Consider the following 23250-nt stretch of genomic DNA (forward strand, 5'->3'; position numbering starts at 1 on the left):
CTAAACAGCAATGAGAAAGCAGATCAAACCCATACGCCTGAGTGTTTCCAGCTGATCTGTACCTTGAATCTCCGGTCGTATTTGTTGACAGAGTCTGCGAAGTCGACTCGCTCTCGCTTGGCCAGGAACTGTCTCAGCTCCGGCTTGTCCTCCATGCCCAGGTAATCTCCCACAAAATTCCTGTTGATGCTGTTCCTCCTCCGCTCTTTCCAGTTGAACAGGATATCGGAGGCTGAACACAGAGGGTTTCACATGGGATTAGTATCAAGTCACCAAGGCCCTTCTCCATTCAGTGACTGCCTGTGCTATTGAAACCAGGCGCCACAGGCAGTCATGGGCTCCAGAGGAAGCTTTGAGCCCTTTTGCTAATACCTTTAGGCTTTAGCTTGCTGTTTCATTGCAAATCTTTTTGGGGGTCACATCCTGGGCTTTCACTGTGTAGAAAAGGGATCTTGTCAGGGTTGGGATAGTTGTTTAGATATTAATATTAATAAAAATGGTTTTAATTGTTTTTATTTTATTTTATTTTAATTCCGATCCTAATTCCTAAAAGGATTTTTTTTGTTGTTTTTTTAGCTAACATCCATTAACATCAGGGGTGAAGAAATTGAAAGATTTACATTTTATTGGCCTTAAATCTTATGGATTAGTTTGTTAGTTTCGAATACTTTTTTTTTTTTTAAAATGAAGTACACAGATCATTCTGTACACTTGCTGTAAATATTTAGCTAGAAGCGATTTCAGGAGCACCCTGCAGCAGTAGTTCTGTTATTGGAGCGATGCGAGCAGTATGTGTGTAGAATCTGGACCAGTTCACACACTGACGTGTTCAGTTTCTCTGGAGTCGATCCTGGAGCTGTTTGAATCAACAACCTGCTCTGCAGCGAGCTGGCAATGCTCTTACCTTCCTCCCTCATCTGCTCATACTTCCTCCTGGCGATGTATTTCCTCCACGCTTTCTGGATGGTCCGGGCGAAAGTGTCGAACTTCCTCTCGCGCATTTCCTCCAGGAGGAACAGCTGGATCGGAGCAACAACACAACATTGTGGGTTCAGGAAGGTGGGGGTCCAGGATGGTGGGGAAGTGGGGGGTATATGAATATACATGCATACAAAAGTGGTTTCAAAGATTCTTTCTTAGAAGCCATACTTATTATCTTTATTTAGTTCCCAGACTCATTGTGACTTCAGTCCTTTTACCATGCCACCGTAACTCCCTTTACACTGGGCTTCTGCTGGAGTCGGGTTGGGTCCCAGTACTGTAACTCCTGAACTGAAGGATCTGCACACAGACTGACACACAGGCAGAGAGATGCTGCCGTACCGACTCTGGGTTCTTGACGAACACCTTGCTTTGTCCCATCTGGTACTGATCAGCGTCCATGTTGACCGCGCGGAGCAGGTGCTGCACCCCCTGCCGCTCGTCCCCACGCCAACACGGCCAGGTCTCCGCTGTCAGGATAGCGTACCTGTCAACATACACAGAGCAAGGGTGAAGTACCTGTCAACACACACAGTCAGGGTCAGGTACCTGTTAACACACACACACATGGCCATATCTTCAAAGAGTTCACCCCAGTCTTTAATTAACGAACTAAAGGACAAAAATCGTACCGATTGACTTTACCAAACTAGTAGCAAAGATTTAATTTATGTAATTGCAGGTCTCTTCATCTCTCTCAAGTTTCTCAGTGTTGTAGATTACTGTTGAGTTAATTACAGACTGGAGTGAACGCTTTGAAAATATGAGAAAGAGGGGAATCATACCAACACAAGAATACACACACACACACACACACTGTGAGAAAGAGGGAATCAAACCAAAACATGAATACCGCCCCCCCCCCCCCCCCCCCCCACACACACACACACACACCCACACACCCCTTCACACTGTGAGAAAGAGGGAATCATACAAACCAACACACAACCACACACACACAACCACAGACACTCATACGCACGTACGCATACACACACTCACAAGCACACTGACACACACACTGACACACAAACAGACACTCACGCACACTCACACACAAACAGACAGACACTCACACACACTCATACACAAACAGACAGACCCTCACACACACTCACACACACTCACACACACTCACGCACACTCACGCACACACAGAGGCAACTGAGCGCAATGCAGTTTCCTGGTGGCTCTACCTCTGCATGAACTTGTTGAAGACTCTCCGGTAGGCAAAGCCGGCTCTACGCACTCGGATGTTCTCCCTGAGACCGAGGTACTCCACCTGGTGCATCACCCTGGAACAAAACCAGCAGAGCATCAAGCCTTGCTGGAAATCGTTTGCTGTTGCCACAGTTTGTGGCGGTACCGTATATCTGTACAAATGTCTATGTTAAATGATGTTCAGTCCCCCAGTTTGTCAGCGCCCACGCGGGTCTGTCTTTGGCTTTGCTGACCTGCTCTCCTCCCAGTCCTTGGAGCGCTTGGTCTCGTTAGGTTTGATGCAGCGGATGTAGTGTGGCGTGCACTTCATCAGGGTGTTCACCAGGTCATTGGCTTGTTTCTAAACAAATACACACAATCGATCAATTCCACTGTGTGCAAAGACAGCACCACCACCAAGCAAGGTTACCTTGCCGTGCCACTGCAATACACGGCCTCGTCATTGTCAAGGGAGGCACTTGGAAACTAATAGGATCTATCATTTCAAACTAGTTTTTTCCCCCCGAACCATATGCTTAAGCCTTCTAACACTTTACCCTCAAACTAAAAGTAACAGTACAAAATCTTGGAAATTAAGTGTTAAACTTTTATTGTCCAACAGGGGGTAGGATACACACAATGCAGGTGTAAAGTGTTGATGTCAGTTGTTTTACAGTTTTTTACAATTGCTTTGACTCACTTTTCAATACAGCGACCCAACGTGCACAACTCTTAACACATAATGATAAACTGAGTGGTAAAATGCAACCATTTAGACACATTTTTCCATGCTAACATACAACATGCATAACTGTAAATCACCTCTTCCAATCATAAAGTTGCCCTGTCAACCATTAGGACTTATGTCAAATGCTAACACTTATCTGGTAGAGTCCTTCACTATTTGATCACCTGGTTACAATTGCAAATCACTTTCTCTACGTGAGAATGCAAGACAGCTTAATTGATAATTAGTTAATCACTACAGAAAGCTCTGAGCTTTCTATTACTGTAGTTTTTTCCCAACAGCAGTATTTGTGATTGTTATGTAAGACTCGTTTATCTTATTGTGTTTCAAAGATTAAAAAGAAAATGTTCAAACAATTGTCCGATGTTTTGGACATATTATTTGCGTTTGGTGTCTTTATTGCTGCATGGTTGACTCCACTGCATTAATTTTGCACTGTATACAGGATTTTGATCAGTAGTTTGGGTTTTGGTCATCTTTGGACTGCTACATAATATTTGATGCAATTGTGTAGAATATCACTGAATGCTTACTGTACATTATTTAGAATATGTTTTATTCTGGAGGTTGCTATCATTTTGCTCATTGTAATGTTGATCATTTGAATATGAGCAAATAACGCTTTTAGACTTTGTTTTGATTTGAATTATTTTGTGTTTGACAGCATTATTTGCTAATGGGTGTTTTATTTAGCAATGCTTCAATGACTAAACTTCAGTGATCAAAGCACCTGATGCTTTGGTGCTATGGTTTGCTTTTGCATGATGTATTTATCTCATTTGACACAGTAGTATTTATTTTGCATTTTGCATGGGATATTGACCCCAAAATGACCAGTTCAGCATCTTGTGTTGAGTTGTGGACATTGGAACAATGTATTGAAAAATGAGTCAAGCAATTGTAAAAAACTGTAATTCAAGGTAACATTCGTGAAATATCTCTAGACAGTTGTGGTGTTTGTGTTGTGTATTGCCAGCTGCCTGACTCACAATAGTTTCAATATAGGTTATCAGAAATCCCAAGTGGGTAAGCCGTCAGTGCGCTGCGTCAGTCCTGTGGCAAAATGTGTAAAACCACAAAATGATGTTCCTTGCTAATAAGACAGAAACATGCAGAAACACTACCATATATATACGGGGTCTCTACTCAGCAATGTAAAAACAGTTGCCATTTATACATCCCTGTTTTGCAAAGCCTGGTTGCGTTACATTGCGTATGTCTCCCGAATTCGTTCTGCAGGGTCTGAAGTGAGAGATGAAGTGCGTACCTTAATCTTCATGCTGGCCGTGGTGGGTCTGCTTTTCTTGTCTGTGTTCAGGCTCTCAGGGAAAAGCCCCCTGATGAAAGCACTGGGGAGAAAGAAGGTGATGCTGTCAGTATGAATGCTGACACAAGAACGGCAAGGGTTTGTATGAAAGCGCACACAGTGCTGGTTACAATGCACTTACTATTCACTGCTCTGCATGAGCTCGATGAGGTCGGTGAAGAGGACGTCTCTGTTTCTTTCACAGAACCCGTTAATGTCGTAGGACACCTGTACCAAACAGAGCACATCTCTGAGTCTTACAGAACAACAACAAGGATTCACACTGCTATAGAGCGTCTTTCAACACAAGGATCTAAAAGTGTAAAAAAAAAAGAAACCACTGTCTAATTTGATTAGGAATTTGATAAAACAGAAATTAAAAAGAGATTTTAAAAAAAAGTGTTTTTACTTTAAAATGATAAAAAAAAAATAAAACAAAAAGCTAGTTTGTAGAAAAAGATCACATAAGAGAGCTGAAAACAAAAATGTAATAAAATTGGAATACCAATTTAAAAAAGAGAATACAGTATAATTGTAAAATTTGAAAAACCAAGAAGGACACCCTATTCCTTTTTGAGACAGCCCCTTCTGTGGCAAATCACAACAGTGTCTTTATATAGTTGTTCATATTTACAAATTAAGAGCAAGTGCTTAGTAAGGGTGACATTTTGGAGAAGAAAACGCTCCCAACATGAACTATTTCTACAGTGGAAATCAATCTGAAGCACAGATAGAGCTATGATTGAAATTCAGAAAAGCCTCCTGCTTCGGTATGGTCCCGCCCCCCCCCAGAACACCCTTCCTCCATACCTTGCCTGCGTAGTGGTGGATGATAAAGCCGGAGTTCCAGCTGTTGAAGTGCTCGTGGGTACCCACGGCGCCCTGCAGTTTCTGGAGCAGCGTGCCATCTGCTCCATCTCCCTTGGCATGCATGGTGGCACAGACATCGTCCAGGACACTCATGATCCCGGGGGGGTTCTGTGGACACAACAGCTGCTTAGGACAGTGCGACAGCTTTCAAACCAGGGGAGTCTGGACTTCACTCCCCGGCAGGCCAGCTACACTTCTGCACATAGTTTTATACAGCATTTCAAAATCAAATTGACATGCGTGAAATACAGCTATTCACTCCAAATCATCATAAGCATAGTTTTTCAAACTAAAAATCCACCCTATAAAGTTAGTAAAACCAAAACAGCTCAGACATTTCATTTAGGAGCTTGTGAGTCGTCTAAAGAAGTTTATTTTTCATTTTAGAATCCAGCCCGTGCTGTTTATAAACCGGCATGCTCTTACCAATTTATTTTCAATGAGGTCACAGACAATCTTGTTGTTAAAATATTCAATGGGAGACCACTTAATACCTTCCTGGACATACTCTTCCTGTAAAACAAAAGAGATCAGAAAGATGAGACTGACGTCTCTATAGGGTGCCAGGTGCATTTTGAAGCTACGAACAAAAGTTTTGCATCACTTACAAAAAAAAAAACCCAAAACAAAACAAAAAAAAACTATCCTTGTCATTAGATCTTTTTTAACAATTGTAGTTCGATATTTTCTTTGATGTTTTACAAAATCGCAAAGTTTACCAGAAGCCATAATAGTAGTACAGTATTTCATGTTAGATTTGGAAATGTCACATTTTTCAATTGCTGTCAGTTTTTCGTTACGTGGATGTACCTTACAATTAAGTTATACAATTGTAATAAATCGTTAGTTTCATTTTTACTTTATGAAGCATAATTAGTTATTATATAGGGTGATGCAAAACTTTTGGCCATCTTGGTACCTGGACAATAAGCGTATTACATTGCAGACTTATCAAACCATTTACAACACTGTGTTTGAGTAATTAAAAGAAACATTCAGCATAACTGCAACCATCAGATACAGTAAAACAAACAAACAAACAAACAAACAAACAAACAAATAAATAAATAAATAGATAAATAAACACAGTGTGAAGCTACAGTTTCCTAAGCTGATCCTACCTGTTCAGCTTTTAGCGTCAGTTCAATGAATATCTGTTGCAGCTTCTCGTTGACAAAGTTAATACAAAACTGTTCGAACCCGTTCCTCTGAGAAAGGCAGGAAATAAATTTCAATTAGGGATACAACCCATGCCCAGTTGGTACTTGCTGATATATTTCTAGAGGAGATATTCACGGCTATCTGTTTACAGACTCCAGCCTCTATTTACAGGCAAAGGGGAAGTAGCCACGTTAGCCTGAAAACTAAGGAGCCAGTTCAGTGGTAGACAGTGTTTGGTTGATTTATAATGATTTACTGATTTACTGCTACATAGCAAAACAGTTACAGCTGGGTTTAAAAAGAAATGTGCAACGATACAAAGTATTAAATGGAATGATGAACGGTGTTCACTTGGGGTTTTTCAGACAAGCTCTAAACAAGGTAAAGGCAGATTTAAATAAAATTGAAAGAGAAATGTAAAAAAAACTATTGAAATGGCATTTGTAGCTATTTATTCTTAGCTAATATAATAATAACAAAAAAAAAAAAAACATTTATATACTTTAAATATTTCAAATCCATAGATATCCAGAACCCCAATGCTGAATTCCTCGTGTGGTTTCTGGATTGCCTTGTTAATTGCCTGAAAACAGAGACACATAAGATTTTAGGCATTACAGCAACTGACCACCGGATGGCACTGTATGCTATGCAAAATTGCATTAGAAATAAAAGAAAAAAGTTATTTCCTTTCAGGGGATAGTTCTGTGTGTGTAAATGTAATCGACCACCGTATAAACTGATCACATATCATTTCCCTGTAGATGTATTATATTTATAAGTGTCTTGTTGAGATTTACAGTACAATACAATACTGTGAGAATCTAAAAATAAGTTTCTAATCATTACCATCATTTTGAGCAATCAGGCCCCTAGTTGCAGAATCTCACTCAGAGATTGCTTCAGTAATATTCTGTGCATTAAACGCTCAATGTTTAAACACCAATCGTGCTGCACCTTGACTGAATTTGCTTGAACCTAAGACTACAGATTTTGCAGTCTGAATATCATGGAGCTTAATGAGCTATTAACGGCTTAAGATCCATCTGTTAGCCCTGGCTTAGAACTCAACTTCACAAGATTGCGCTCTGTGCACTGAAGCCCAAAGGTGATGCATTCTCCCAATGAAGCCTGTGCAATGCTAACAAGCTTCCCCTCCGCATTTCCCTGCAGTGCCCCCTATAGCACAGGGCTATGCTGTGAGTCTGGCCGCTCTGACCTCCACCAGGTAGTCGAAGAGCCGTGTGAACAGGGCCTTGGCCAGGGCGTCGCGGGTGTAAGTGGCCTGCTCTCTGTTCAGGGTCACGTCGATGGACTCCGACTTCCCGCCCCACTTGCTGTCCATCTTCCTGCTGGTCAGCTTCTCGTTCAGTCGGTTCTGATCGATCCCCAGCAAGTAGGCAGGGAACGCCAGCACTGACTCGACAAAACAAGGACACCGTCAGGAACCTGCCTGCTAAATATCCCCAGCAATAATGACGGCTACAAGACATTATATACAACACATGTGGGTGTTCCAAACAATTATCTTTCATATCTCAATGACCAGCTTCTAGCAGTGATGTCACAACACTGTTACGCCAAGCTGTAACTGTAATAATTATTACTCACTTACTATAAAACTGAAACGTCTTCTATAAGTTATACCCCTGTTGGAATTCATAACATATTACTTTTTTTTAACTCGGGTAATTACTGAACATAAACCCAACCCTAATATATTTAGCCACATGCCCATGGTTATTAAGTGACCGGGGAATTGCTACTGAAGCAATCCCGCTGCCCCAAAACAAAGGCATACTTCTGTTCGATGCAGAACATATGGATGAGAATATATATGGAATCTGTTCAAAAAGATACTTCAGGACATGAGTTAGTTCTGTATATGGTTCACTATGCAGCAGGCTCATTATAAGGGTTCTCTATAGAAGGGGTTCACAACAGCTTCACTCACAGTCTGTGCTCTCCACTTGCCCGTAGTTGCCCACCTCAATGAAGCAGATGTTTCCCAGGTGAAGGATTCCAGCCACAATCTGCAGCACCTGAGTCTGGTCAGCCTGGGAGATACCAATCACTTTCATGGCTTCCTGGGGAAAGAAGGGAGAACCCTTTACAGCAGACTCTCACTGATCCATAAAACCGGCTTGTCCAGCTTTCTATATCACACCATGAGCCTGGACATGTCATTTATAGAAGATATTCAATCCCTACGGCGCAGTCAGGGCTCACTTATAGAAGCAGGCCTGTTTCTATCTGCTCTGAAGGGGAGTAGGTTTGGAGAACACTCACCATGGTTTCCTGGAAGTCTTTGCTGTCATTGGTGCCATCAACCTTGTAGGTCCCTGACTGGTTCAGATAGAAATAGTAATCCGGTGTCATAATACCCAGAGCCTCGTGCTGATCCTTGGGGGCCCCGTCTAACAGCTAGACAGCGAGAACAGGAAGAGGAATCCATCATGGGCGTGGCCAAGGCATAGCTAATAGACCTACAGCTTGGGCCAAGGGTTTTGCATCACCCCATAAAATTAACTGATTTTGCTTCATAAAGTCAAATGAAACTTGCTGAATAATGTTACGATAACATATTAAATTACATACCATTTTTATTTTTCCCATATACTTGAACAAATGTTACATTTTGAAATCTAACATGAAATACTGTACTACTATTATGCCTTCCAGTAGACTTTTGCAATATCATTTTGTAGTTTCTTTGATTACATGATGTTAAAAAAAAGATCTAAATTATATAGATAAATGATGTCTCAATCCTAAAATTCTAGGTGATGCAAAACGTTTGGCCATAGCTGTGGAGCCAGCCTTGCGTAGTTGCCTCTGCTATGCTAGGGGTATTCACTGACCACAGGAGGCACAGTTTGGTTGAATCCTGCTGCTGACCTGGTAGTAGATATGGAAGTTCCTCTCGTTCTCGTTCTGGCTCACCACTCTCGATTTCTCCAGCAGGAAGTTGGAGATCTTCCCTCCGTCCGGCTCGCCTCCACGGCTGAACTGGATCTCAAAATATTTCCCCTGAAATTAGATCGGAAACGTTTCTGTGTGGTGAGTTTGGGTTTAAAACTACCCCCGACTGCAGGGGTAGGTTTATCTGTGTTACTTCCGTATTTCATGTCGGAAATCAACATTTTAATACAGATTTTTAACTATTTTGCTATTTTAAGCAGTGCCGAGCTTGAGAGATATCTTCCTATCACTTGGGTTTGAATTATGGCATGGCTCTTCTTTTCACAAGTTTAAAAAGCACCAAGTAACAAACACTGTGATCAGCTATTTAATGCTTTCGCTGCACAACATGTCAAAAGTCATCAGTTTATCTTTATCACAGCCATTGTATATTTTGGTCAACGTGTTTTCACAGAAGTAAGAACCTTGTGAGCTGCCACTTCTGATGAAGTTTCTTTTTGTTTTGCTGGCAATACACTGCTGTGCACTAGATGGCGCTAGCGTTTACTAATATAAAGACACTCTGGTTGATCTAGCCTGCATTACATATGTCTATGGCAGGCAACAACAACTGAAGGCAGCTGCTGAACCCGTAGTCAAAATACCTTAACACAGAGCTAAAATAAATATATTACTGTAGTACTTGCAATATACTAACTCCCAAAGGCAACATTTGAGAAGACAGTACAGCTCAAATCAAAGTAGTAAGTTACTCATATATTAATTATATATTATCATAAAAGCATAAAATATTATCTATATGGGCAACCCTTGTTTAATGTAATGTATTCTCAGATGGCTGCAGGGTGTCTGTAGTGATGCCCTGTGCGCTGTGTGGGGTTTCGTAAGGCTCTGGTGCTGGAGTTTGTGGTGGTGGTGGGGGAGGGGGTTATCTATATAATGTATTATCTATATAATGTAACTCCCATCAGTTTCAAGACAGTTTTCAAGTCTGCGGACTGCAGTTTTACCTTTCAGTTACTGTTTCAATCAGAGGATCCTTTCAGAAAACAGCTTCAGTCAGCTGTTTCAAAACTGAAAACTCATATTGCTGAATCTTATCTCAGTGCAAAGCAGCCGAGCTGTAAAGAGGGACGGAACTCACGAATCTGCTGGAGTTGTTGTTCCGCACAGTCTTGGCATTCCCGAAAGCTTCTAGAAGGGGGTTTGACTGCAGAATGATGTCTTTGACGTGCTGTAGGTTTAAGAAAGGGTTTATATACACAAAAAAATAAATAAAAACACTCAACCATACATCTCGTTGTATTGTTAAAAGTTAAGACCAGGGGTGCCAATAATTTAGAGTTTAATTGCTACCCAAGCGTTAAACATTTCTAAATTACCCTAAAAGTTTAATGATTGTCAAAACTATGCAGTCCAAATATCAATCCTTTTGGCCTGCATTTTGAATCCAGTTTGAAGACAAACGTGGCCTTCAGTTGGCTATTTTTGACAATCTGCATAATCCTTGTTTTTCGTGGCTCACGGTTTGTCAGCTCTTACCTGCACCTTGTCTCCTCCCCCCGACACCTTGGAGATGTAGCCCATGATGTACTTCGCTGCCACTGTTTTGCCGGCTCCACTCTCACCACTGAAGGAAGGGACAAGACGGGAGAGAGAGGAGGTTATTTCTCCAAACGAGGGCTGTCCCACAGCAAGGCTCTCACGATTTAGAGCTGAGGGCTGGACACTCAGTAGTTTTTGGTAGAGGTCAAAGAGCAACAAAAGGGATTTTGATATTTAAACATTTACAAAAATACTGAAGTGGTGTGTGGAGCAGTTAAACATTTGTTATTTTTTGTTTGGTTTCTTATGGATGTTATGAAAAAATGTATTATTATTATTATTGATTGTATATGTGTTGTATTGGAATCAGATCTGGAGGTTTCTGTGAATGTGCCAAATAATCAATTATCAGTAATAATTTGATTATCAGAAACACATTGATTTGACAAACACCCCCTGGCTCCAACAACGCTGCTTCTACGCAATATCACTCCTAACTGATAAAGGTCAAAGCTACAGTAACTGACTGTACTGCTCTCAGAGTACAGCAATACAATACTTGTGCGATTGATTTGCATCTGGATGCCTTTCAGAAAGGAAGCAACAATATTTTCCAAGAAAGCTAACCGAGAGACACAGATGAGAGGATGCCTGCTGGGTGACGAGTAATGCTGTTCATTTTATAACTTAACAACATGCTATTCAATTGAGCAAACATTTCAGTAACTCGTTTTGGGTTTAGTTCACAAAACAACAGTAAAAGAAAATATAAAAACCAGAAACTACCCAACTCGAGTTTTGTCTCAGTTTACTAAAGTCTTTAGACGTTGTCTTTGTAAGTGTATGTTTCAAATCCAGTCTGTGGGGCTTTTCAAGTTCACTGATGATACAAACGCAAGGAATTATATAAAGCGCACACACACACACTTTTCAGATATTAGTCTTCTTCCAGCCACACACATGCTGTACTGTTGCCCGTTCAGTCCACTAGAAGTGCAGTAGTTGTGCTAGACTGTACCTGATAATGACGCACTGGTTCTCTGCATCAATAATCATGTTCCTGTACATGTTGTCTGTCAAGGCATAGATATGGGGTGGGTTCTCATACTGAGCCTGTGAAGACAGATGTCAAAGAGACATGCTTGATATCGCCTGGATAACAACAGGCATTCCAGAGTTTAAGCAAATTCAATAAAATGTTAATACTGATTAGTTTCACATTTATGCATTGATCATCATTTTGCCATGCTCACTGGCACTGAAAAGGCACAGTTTCTCTTTTGGAATGCACATGCACACTCATACAGCTACAACAGATAAATATTCTATAACGATACTTACAGCTCCCTGGTAGAGTTCGATTTCTCTGTCTGTGAAGTAGGGCATCTGTTTAAATGGATTCACTGATATTAACACTGAGCCAATGTATGTCTGTACGTTAGAGTCAAGGAATACAATATGACACAATACAATAGCATACACTATACTGTATCATAGCATAGTAGACTTTACTGCGCAATACAATTTAGGTTTTTAATGCACCTTTCATGGAGAAATAGCACCAGGCGCTCTTAAAGACAAGAAAAGCAAGGCAGTGAAAACAAGGGCATCTATAAAGGGTTCATGGTAAACTATTTCATGTATTACTGTTCTCTATCATTTCCAGCTATTGTTTTGCTCAGATTACTAAGTATTCCAGCAAAATTTACCATCCACCTGGCCTGCTTAATCTGAAGACTCGCAGAAGCTGATAATGACCACTAGGGGTGTGCAGCTGTAACTTCTGCCCCATGTGAAACTGTGATGTATAAGAGCTCTTGCAGGGGGAAGATAGAGAAGGTTGCTCAGTGTTCATGGTTTTTAACACCACTTCTTACTTAATCTTGTGTGAGTGTGTATAAGCACCGTTCCTTTGTCTGTTGTTTTCTTGTGTTTTATACTGTGAAACATGCAGATATTTAAAAGCTATTAATGAGAAGTTGCTGCTTCACAGTACCGTACCTAACCACTTCGTGCCTTGTAGGTCAAGACCACAGGCTTATGTATTATTTACTGGCCCTCGTCTTTAAGTTAAAATCTATTGGTTTTAGAGAGAGCAGGGGAGGTCCAATCCAGACATGTACTTCAGCACTGAAATATAAGTCGATGGTTAAAACTCCACTGGTGGAACCAGATCACGTTACCCACAGCAAAAGCACCAGGATGCAGTAGTTTAATAGTTTTGAATTTAAAATGTATTTGAACATATTAACGTAAAAACTTAAGTTTCGTTTGGAACCTTTAACAACTGAAAAGTAGACTACAGATGATCACAGTCTTGTCTAGTCTAATGGTCTATGCGGTCGTAAGATGGGGTTTTGTGTAACGAGGCTGTAGCTCCCATCACTGAAACATTAATTTGATTGATCTGATCTGGATGCACATCATACGATTATAGAAAAACTTAACAAAAGTTAACATCATCAAAAGTTCACCTTTGTTTTCTGTGTGTTAGATGAACTCACTCTAGCTATTTTCAACACTACGTGTAATTGCTTTACAATAAATGACTTATTTTGTGTCTTCCTGTACCGTATACCGTAAAAAATGCTAAGAAATAAAACTAAAAAATTCTCACTTCCCCACTTAGCTGCAAAGTACACAAAGAATCTTCCTGTTAAAGCAAAGGAAGTCCAGGCTTTTCAGTACTGCTAAATATTTCAAGTTAATATCTGTGGTTGAGGGTGGGTGGAGGGTGTTAATACATTCTCATGAAACGCTGCTTGTCTGAAGCACTGTGGGTTAGCCCACCTGCTTCCTGTCTGTCTGTCTGTCTGTCTGTCTGCAGCAATTCTTCCGTTAGATGAGTAAGATAAAGGGTAGTCAGTCTTCAGCCTCCCCCTGTTTCTGCTCACTGAAGATGTCATGCATAAGCAGTCTCCCGAATGATCTTCAGAGGAAACGCAATGGCAGAGCAGTTGTACAGTGGGCTAGCTTCAGAGTAAATGTTCTGATTTTCTATAACATTTTATAATGTTCCTTCTGAGTGGTTCTTATTGCAATAATATATATCCTTTTGTCTTGCTGGCATGAAACAAGACCACAGATAACAACGCATTAATGGGACGCATACTGAGCCTAAATAACTAGATGGTGGATGAACACCATAACACACAGATATACAGCACTGACACACACACACACACACACACACACACACACACACACACACACACACACACACACACACACACACACACACACACACACACACACACACACACACACACACACACACACACACACACGCACACACACACACACACACACGCACACACACACTGGACTGAGCTCCTCACTGGTCAGAAGTTTTCCGTGAAAAGGGAAGTGTTTGGTTGTTTGTTGACTCATGCATGATAGAGTGGTCATAAAAAACAGGAACAGAATCAAAGACAGTGCACGCATGTGTGTGTGTGTGTGTTTGTGTGTGCATGTGTGTGTGTGTAGTGTGTGTGTGCGTGTTTGTGTTTTTTTCTGTCTGTGTGTGTGTGCGTGTGCATGTGCGTGTGTGTGTGTGTGTGTGTGTGTGCGTACAAAGACACGCACACAACACACACATGTACAAAGACACGCACACAACACACACATGTACATGTTCTGTGCACACACATGTACATGTTTCTGTGTGTGTGTGTGTGTGTACATGTTTCTGTGTGTGTGTGTGCATGTGTGTGTATGTGTGTAGAGTAGTTACTATGCAGTGGTTTACTTCCTAACATCCTCCTGCCAGAGACAGCCTCAAGTCTCTCCTACAGTCCTTGTACGGTATTAAGCCTTACAAACTCCCTCGGTTTGAGTCACTGTGCACGAGGGTTGCAGGGCAGGGCACTACTTCATGCTTCCCCAGTCCTGTCCCTCAGTAAAGAGGAAACAGGAGCCTACAGGCAAAAGTCACTATTCAATTTACCCCACATTAACGAACGGTTTGCCAGAGTGCTTATGGTAGGTATCGATGTGGTTTTATAGACCAAATATAAAGTGTTAAATGTAATATTTATATTTACGAGTCTACATTATAGATGGGTAGGTGGCAGTTTATTTTTTGGAAGATTTGGGGCAATTATTTAGATTTCTTTGTCCCCTAGGTGGGTTGCGTCAACTGGTAATTAGTGAAATGGAGACAGGCGGACAATGCTTGCGATTGGGTACTTCATACTTGTGGTTGGTGATGTCAGAAACAAATGGCCTCCAACTTAACCCATCCACACACAAGCCAGCCGATCATCTATCAGGGGAGGCCACTGCCTGTTTCCAAAAATAACATTAAAAACTCTTTCCAGTTTCAAAGAAAAGTAAAAACAACAACAAAACCACTCATGAAAAAGGGTGTCCCAGTGGCACATAAAGAACGACTTTCACCACCTGCATCTAAAGGGGCTTGGTTGGCAGCTGTTGGTTGAGCACTCACACTTCTCCAGTTGGTTTCTCTAAAGGATACAAAGATGTAGTCGTCCATATAGCGTTTCTTGAGATTCTCCACGATGGCGTCCTCTGTGATTTTGGACAGGAGGACCATGTCGTCCACCCCACTCTGCTTGACGTTCTGACTCTGCCAGTGATACTTGGCCTGCAAGACAAAAAAAAAGAGTCACTGCAGGTGTTATCTCATCCAGAACTGCAACCACTCAATCAGTACTGAGACTGGGTTTAGGTGAACCCCATTTCAGTGGGATCCATGGGAAGGGAAGAGTCTGGGATCCTGATGGGCAGACCAGCCTGCAGCCCGGACCGGCCTGGACAGCTTAGACAGAAGAAGATGTGAATTGAGCATTGAGACTAATTGGAAATGAAAGCATAGAAACAGGTGTACTGTCAGTATTTGCATTATATAATAAGTGAATACATCATAGGCTGTTTCTTATTGTTTAAAGGATGTCACCTTTTGCAGTTTGGGAGGGCGGTGAAATGAAGCTGAGCTCAAACTATCCACAATGAGACTCACTTATTATAAATTATAGAAGCAAAGATTGCACTGGGAACTACTAGTAATACAGTAATATTAACAAAACTGTTCATGTGCACAGAATGGCATCTGTACACAGGATAAGAATTACATTTTGACAAATGTAATTTTGTAAACATGTTTTTCATAATGCTTCAACAGTGGAATGGAAGGAAATTTCAAAAGTTAACAAAAACTTAAATAAGTTACAGGAGGTTTCGTAGTTTTTAGAATTCATGTCACGTGATTGTTTTGTGCAGCTTCAGAAGCAGACGGTTTCTAGTTCTAACAAATACATAACTAAATATTGACGCTGCTCTGGTGACTGACAGCACACTGCAGATATCTGAAGCAACGTGTTTGCAGAAGTGATGTGAAAACTCAGGTGACTTGCAGTGGGCTGGACCACAGCTTTCACACTCATTGCTGGTCGTGCTTTTTTGCATTTCTGCCTCTCTACAGACGGATAATATTTCCTTGGATTTAATTAACATGGCGGTAATGAAACATTCAGGAGTCAAAATTCTATGTTAACAAATGATAAATAAAGAACTTAAAAAAAAACAAAAAAAACATGACATCACCTGAATTGTATTTCTCCTTGCAAGAAATGTGAGTGAATTAAAGATTGGCACCAATGCTTGAACAACATAAACCTCATTTATTTGTAGAATGAATGTTTTTTTCAATTAAGTATTGCTTAATTTCCGTTCTTCTAGTTATGCAGTACGAACTTATCGTTTCCCTCTGCATACTAAAATAAGCTTAAAAGTGACAAACGTTTCAACCAGAAGTTTGCATTAAAATAAGAAACTTCAAGTCAAAATGTTTGTCATTGAATATATTTATTCTTTTAGTATTTCTAAATTCTGCAGTATTAGATTTTTAATAGTTGCATTTGGCATCTTGATAAAAAGTAATTGGACCAGACCTTGAATATTACTATATTGTGTATGAAGTCCTTTGCAGAAATGTGAGAAACGTTTTGCACCTGTCTGGCATGCTCTTGGCTCTGTCACACATTCAGAAACCTCAAGACTGATTGCAACTTTGCAAAGCAAATTTTATATCGCTGCATACAAACGCAAAATGTAAAATCCTGGCTAATACTTGTGCATCCTAACAAGGGTTACTGTTAAGAAGAGCACTGATATCGTGGATTGGTTGGTTTTATTAGGTTCGGAAAATGTGGTTTCAACGCAAGTTTAGACTCTTTTGTTGTTATTTTGTGCTTTTTCAGATTATCTACCTGAAACTCTCCAAAAGTCCCTTTGCTGTATGAAAAGCAAAAATTCTGTGAAACTTAACAATACAGCTCTACCAGAGTAACATTCAGGTGACTTTTAATGGATATGTTCAGGTTCTAATACTAATTAATACGTCTACATCTATTTCTAATAGAGGTAGCGGAACACATTGTTGCATTCTGCATACTTGTAACTAGAGTTCTGTAAGTTCCCAAGACAAAGGCAAGGTTAAAACCAAAGGCATGACACCATGTAGCATCTACTCTATGAATACACTGTCTTCTTTTTTTTTTTAGAAGAAGAAGTGTGGGTGGGGATTTTCTGCAAAGGGTCGATAACAAAATAGGGAATTTTTAGAAATGACAAACATCGCAGTTATCAAATCCTATCAACATTTTTTCAAGGCCATATTAAAATCCAATATGTTTCTCCCCAGTTTACATCAGCTGAATCCTGAAGAGATCAATACTTCTTCACAATTTTCTTGAACTGCCAATTATCTCCTTACAAAATGAAGCACTGCCTACAGTTGATTTCCATTGGCAGGTAAAAAGCTTTCATTCAGCCTCCGTCCCACCTTCCAGCAATTCCAGCCACTATCCTTATTAGTATCCATCTTCAATGTTCTCTATCATTGTGCATTCACAATCAAGGAATGCAAAGAAAGCCCATTCAATCTCAGATGTCCCAAATGTTTTCCAAATTGCCCTAATTCAGACCCTAAATTATTAACCTATTTTACCTTTAAAATGTATCCTAATCAACCCTTGATTGGGTGGAGTGGTACTCCACTACTTGAACCAGGCCTCCCGGCTTTAAATTAATAACTGATGAAGTCGCGTATCCTATGTACTTAGCCGTGGGTAGCTACAGTAATTATCCTGCAATAACACTGCAACAACATGTCCGATTTCAAAATGAAAACTGCTGGCAGCTGTTAGTATATTTCTCACGGGTGGTTGTGTAATTACAGTGTCATTATTATATACCAAACTTGCAATTATAATGAGACACTTAATGTCAAGTGTTGTTGGGGTGTTGGTTTGTGTATTTAATGCAGCAGGCTAGGTGTCTACAGTGTCAGCAGCAGCACTGGTTGACAGCTGAGCAGCCAATGGACTGTTTTACAGGGTGTTTTATTATCGGAGACCCTTGAATAAAAAGCCATACATGTGATTTCAATGTAGAATATTGTTGAAATGTTGGTATTGAGGACTTATAAATTGCCCTGGGATTGTCCTACATTTTAAAGTTTGCAATTCCTAAAGAGACTGAAAAATCAGGAAACTTCTAGCAAATCCTGAAGTGTAAGGTACATAATTAATGTAACACTGCTGTACCAGACGTGGGTTTGATATTCTCTAAACGGGTTCTCTCAGTACAGGACTGTGGTGGCAAATTGCATCTGGTGGCAAATTTCAGAAGTGCAGAAAACAAAAAACAAAACAGGACATCAAGTCATACATCATCGCATTGCATGCAAATATATGCTGTATATAAAATGGTATTATTATATTGTATATTAAGCCTGTACAGATAAAAACAAATAAAAACTCAACATATGGTTTAATTTCTTAATAATCCAGTACTTCATTACAGATTAATATATAAACAGACTTAACAGGAGATCCGGAATAGATCAAAAATCATCCAGTGGCTCGTCTTAACGACATTTTCTACTGGAAGGAAATTCCTGACGTGACTTTCTCTGACAAAATGTGCCCCTGGATGGAATTTGCCATTCTAGTACGGCACCATATAATCGTACCCATCTACTACGGTAAAGCCTGGGAGAGGTATTTTGAATTGCAGTAAACAGCTCTGAAAGTAGATTGCAGGTAGACCTATTCATCTTTGTCTCTGTGTAACAAAGTGCCCGCCCCTGTGTATATTATCTGTTATGTGTTGCGTGTGGTGTGTTTAAATGTTGGTGTATAGACATTGGTACACGGGATATAAACGGGTCTGTGTAACACGAGTGTTTAAAAATGTATATGTGTATTTAGGCACGAGGATTGCACAGCACTTCACGTGCAAGTAAAATGTAGTAATATGTGAGCACGGGGAATTGCACTTTATTAATTCACGTGCTGGGATTCAAGTGAATAATTAATTGGTAATTGAATCCCAGCACAATAGTATATATAGATGCACGTTGTCACATACTGGCGGTTGGGTGTTCGGTGAGCGGAGAACGGGATTGGAGACGGAGGAAATAAGCAGTAGTAGTAATAATAAGAGGAGTAAGTATCCGCTCACCGTGTTTGTCAGTGTCTGTCCGTGCACCGTTTTGTTAAGTTTAGTCTGTTTTTGTTTATCTATTTATTTTGGCGTAGAGTGCCGTGTCCTGTGTTTTTCGTGTTTGTTAAACCTTTTATTTTGTATTAAACCGGCGCCAACAGGCGTCTTCATCATTTCATTTCATCCGTCCTGTGTTTTGTGTATTTCATTACTTTTCCTGGCTCTGACGCCGCCCACTTCGGCCGTCTCTGTGACACTGTGGTGTCCTGCGTGGGATTTAACAGCGCCTCCAAGCGTCAGACCAGGAGAGGTGTTTTGTCAAAAAAAAAAAAAAAAAAAACAAAAAAAAAAAAAAAAAAAAAACCACAACAACAAAAAAAAAAAAACATGGAAGGCTGGGACTGGAGAGATGGCTGCCAGGACCTGGAGGAGTTCCTCGGTGGTCTGGAGGACCAGGGCTGGTGCCTTGCCTGTGGGGAGTTTGGGCACCCGGTGGTGCGCTGCCCCTACCAGGAAGGAGAGGAGGAACTGCCGCAGGAGAGGAAGGTGAGGAGGTGGCAGAGAAGGGGAAAGGGGAAGAGGAAGGCAGAGGTCCCACCGCTGTCTCCACAGCCGCACCAGTCTCCTGCAAGGGAGGAAGAGCCGCACCAGTCCCCTGTATCAAGGGGAGACTACACACTGCTCCCACCTCCACCACCAGGAGACTACACGCCGCTCCTACCTCCATGGGCAGGAGCAGAGCAGCAGGAGCTGCCTCTGCCTCCGCCACCTCCACCGGCAGGGGGAGAGCAGCAGGAGCTGCCTCTGCCTCCGCCACCTCCACCGGCAGGGGGAGAGCAGCAGGAGCTGCCTCTGCCTCCGCCACCAGCAGAGGGTGAATGCCTGCTGGGTCCCTGTCCACCAGCAGAGGGTGAATGCCTGCTGGTATCACTTCCCCCACCAGCAGAGGGTGAATGCCTGCTGGGTCCCTGTCCACCAGCAGAGGGTGAATGCCTGCTGGGTCCCTGTCCACCAGCAGAGGGTGAATGCCTGCTGGTCCACTTCCCCCCAGCAGAGGGTGAATGCCTGCTGGTATCACTTCCCCCACCATCACGAGGAGAGGAGCTGGAGCTTCCTCTGCCTCCACCTCCATCAGGGGGAGAGGAGCAGGAGCTGCCTCTCCCTGCACCAGAAGGATGCCAGGACTAGATGCTGGCGGTCCTCAGCAGCCCTTGCATAGGCTGCTGAGGGAAGCACGGGGAAGAACCTCCCGGCTCGCTTCGCCCAACCTCCCGGCTGCAGTGGCCGAAAAGAGGGCCAACACCCGCACCCCAGCTTGTCCTGACTGCCAGCCTCGCTTCGCCCAAGGATGCCAGCCTCGCTTCGCCCAAGGATGCCAGCCTCGCTTCGCCCAAGGATGCCAGCCGCTCGCTTCGCCCAAGGATGCCAGCCTCGCTTCGCCCAAGGATGCCAGCCTCGCTTCGCCCAAGGATGCCAGCCTCGCATCGCCCAAGGTTGCCAGCCTCGCTTCGCCCAAGGATGCCCGCCGCTCGCTTCGCCCGGGGTTGCCCGCCGCTCTGCATCGCCTGGGGTTGCCCGCCGCTCTGCATCGCCTGGGGTTGCCCGCCGCTCTGCATCGCCTGGGGTTGCCCGCCGCTCTGCATCGCCTGGGGTTGCCCGCCGCTCTGCATCGCCTGGGGTTGCCCGCCGCTCCGCATCACAGCCGGAAGTACTGTGGCCGGAACCCCACGAAGGGGAGCTGCCGGCCACGGAGGAGGGGGAGGAGGTCTGGAGACCGCCAACCCCAGCAGCAGTTTCGCCGCCGGAGGAGGGGGAGGAGGTCTGGAGACCGCCAACCCCAGCAGCAGTTTCGCCGCCGGAGATCGTGGGGGAGGTCCGGAGACCTGCTCCCTCTGCAGTTTCTTCCCTGCAGGAAGAACGGTGGTTGAAGCCCCACCAAGGGGAGCTGCCGGCGCCGAAGAAGGGGGAAGGTCAGGAGACCACACCCCAAGCAGCCTTTCCGCTGCTAGGACTACCCTGGCAGGAGAATGCTACCCCGCTGACAGCATTACGACCGGTGGGCCCCTGGAAGCCTCTGGTCCTGGCCAAGGACTTTGGGCGGGACTTTTGGGCTTTTAAGGGGGGAGGTGGCCATTGAGGCCATGTGTGCTTGGCACAGAAGGGGGTATATGTAACAAAGTGCCCGCCCCTGTGTATATTATCTGTTATGTGTTGCGTGTGGTGTGTTTAAATGTTGGTGTATAGACATTGGTACACGGGATATAAACGGGTCTGTGTAACACGAGTGTTTAAAAATTGTATGTGTATTTAGGCACGAGGATTGCACAGCACTTCACGTGCAAGTAAAATGTAGTAATATGTGAGCACGGGGAATTGCACTTTATTAATTCACGTGCTGGGATTCAAGTGAATAATTAATTGGTAATTGAATCCCAGCACAATAGTATATATAGATGCACGTTGTCACATACTGGCGGTTGGGTGTTCGGTGAGCGGAGAACGGGATTGGAGACGGAGGAAATAAGCAGTAGTAGTAATAATAAGAGGAGTAAGTATCCGCTCACCGTGTTTGTCAGTGTCTGTCCGTGCACCGTTTTGTTAAGTTTAGTCTGTTTTTGTTTGTCTATTTATTTTGGCGTAGAGTGCCGTGTCCTGTGTTTTTCGTGTTTGTTAAACCTTTTATTTTGTATTAAACCGGCGCCAACAGGCGTCTTCATCATTTCATTTCATCCGTCCTGTGTTTTGTGTATTTCATTACTTTTCCTGGCTCTGACGCCGCCCACTTCGGCCGTCTCTGTGACACTCTGCTAACAGGTTTTATGGTGATGCTAACCTCAATGTTCTAAAAATAATGCATGACACATTATCAAAGCCTGAAAGTCCCCCATATAGTTAACTACTGTGGTTATTATTAACAGAAAATGCTCACCCAGTGCCTCTATCACACCCAACCAAGTTAACCCAATAATACCTGAAAAATAATCATTTAAATACCCCACCCATCTTACCGGCAGTACAATGCCGTTCGTCTTTTATTTTTAAAACACTGTAGTGAGTCAAACTTGTTTATAAAACTTAGTCTTTGGATCCTGTCACTGCCTGTGATTCCTGGTCTCGACTGCACCATTGATGTGTTCAAGGCAGCTGATTGGACTCAGTGTCCAGCTTCTAATCTTTTATCTTGGGAACTCCATTTCCCAGCTTGCCACTGGCATTCAATTTCCTGCTTACTAATTGAGTAGATGCTGATGTTTTCGACTTGTGCCTTGAGGCTGGAATGCTAGATATGACAAAATAACCCTTCACTGTACCAGTGATGGGAGCCACCGTGGCAGAAACCCATTTTTGGGGATTAATATGAAGAAAATCCACCCAATTGTGAGAAGCCTTGCTTCTGAAGGCCTATTTTCAAGAAAGGCATGATACCAAGATATTAATGCCACATTTTCATCTATCACTGAGAGTTGAAAGTGGTTTGAGATCAGACTTGTTCATTTCAATCAGCAGCAGATCGAGATTCAATCCATTTCAATTGGGACTCTCAGTCAGCCCCAGTTAGGAATGCAGGCTGGCAGAACTCCATCCCTCCATACTGATGAGGGAAGTTAACTAAAAAGTGTGCAATACAAATGGTTTCAGTGTTTTGGTAGGTCACGCATAGTATATCTAATATTGATATATTTAATACCAAACGTTAATTGTTCTAGCAATGCCTGACATGTTGTTAGATATTTTAATATCTACAAGTGTGCAAATATTTAGGCTTTCTTTAAAACCAGTAACATGAGTAGTACTGATATCCAAGGCAACATTCTTTGAAAATAGAATGTAAATGGCTGAATGGATTTCAACACAGTCTTGAAAAAGCCCTGCATCTTTGAACTTCCAAATACAAGAACCTTAACAAGTTGACACATCCAGCTGTTAAAGTCACAAAACGAGCTGCAAACAATAACGTTCTCGTCAAGTCCTGAAATTCAGCTTTTTGGGAATTGCTATTTTTACTAGCTGAAATGCGTTTTAATCTTGCAATCCGTAAATCTGATAA

At 42.3% G+C, this 23250-nt stretch overlaps 1 protein-coding gene across 2 annotated transcripts in view; it reads right to left on the reverse strand.

Moving 5' to 3' along the window:
• Positions 1–23250, reverse strand: part of LOC121301072 (unconventional myosin-If-like) — a 40022-nt gene that overhangs the window by 11105 nt on the left and 5667 nt on the right. Inside the window, exons 2-21 of one of the 2 annotated variants that reach the window (XM_041230187.1) lie at positions 15211–15339; positions 12075–12164; positions 11752–11846; positions 10731–10818; positions 10333–10422; positions 9165–9296; positions 8556–8690; positions 8221–8353; positions 7486–7682; positions 6769–6849; positions 6227–6313; positions 5532–5618; positions 5046–5213; positions 4378–4463; positions 4197–4278; positions 2436–2542; positions 2178–2276; positions 1324–1468; positions 905–1019; positions 63–232 (exon numbers count right to left, since the gene is read on the reverse strand). In XM_041230187.1, the coding sequence (XP_041086121.1) occupies positions 63–232; positions 905–1019; positions 1324–1468; positions 2178–2276; positions 2436–2542; positions 4197–4278; positions 4378–4463; positions 5046–5213; positions 5532–5618; positions 6227–6313; positions 6769–6849; positions 7486–7682; positions 8221–8353; positions 8556–8690; positions 9165–9296; positions 10333–10422; positions 10731–10818; positions 11752–11846; positions 12075–12164; positions 15211–15339 (2316 nt within the window). Of the gene's footprint in view, positions 1–62; positions 233–904; positions 1020–1323; positions 1469–2177; positions 2277–2435; positions 2543–4196; positions 4279–4377; positions 4464–5045; positions 5214–5531; positions 5619–6226; positions 6314–6768; positions 6850–7485; positions 7683–8220; positions 8354–8555; positions 8691–9164; positions 9297–10332; positions 10423–10730; positions 10819–11751; positions 11847–12074; positions 12165–15210; positions 15340–23250 lie in introns of those variants that run through there. The other variant, XM_041230188.1, reaches the window with a different exon arrangement.

Source organism: Polyodon spathula, chromosome 26 (assembly GCF_017654505.1).
Source record: "Polyodon spathula isolate WHYD16114869_AA chromosome 26, ASM1765450v1, whole genome shotgun sequence".
NCBI classification, from domain to species: Eukaryota; Metazoa; Chordata; class Actinopteri; order Acipenseriformes; family Polyodontidae; genus Polyodon; species Polyodon spathula.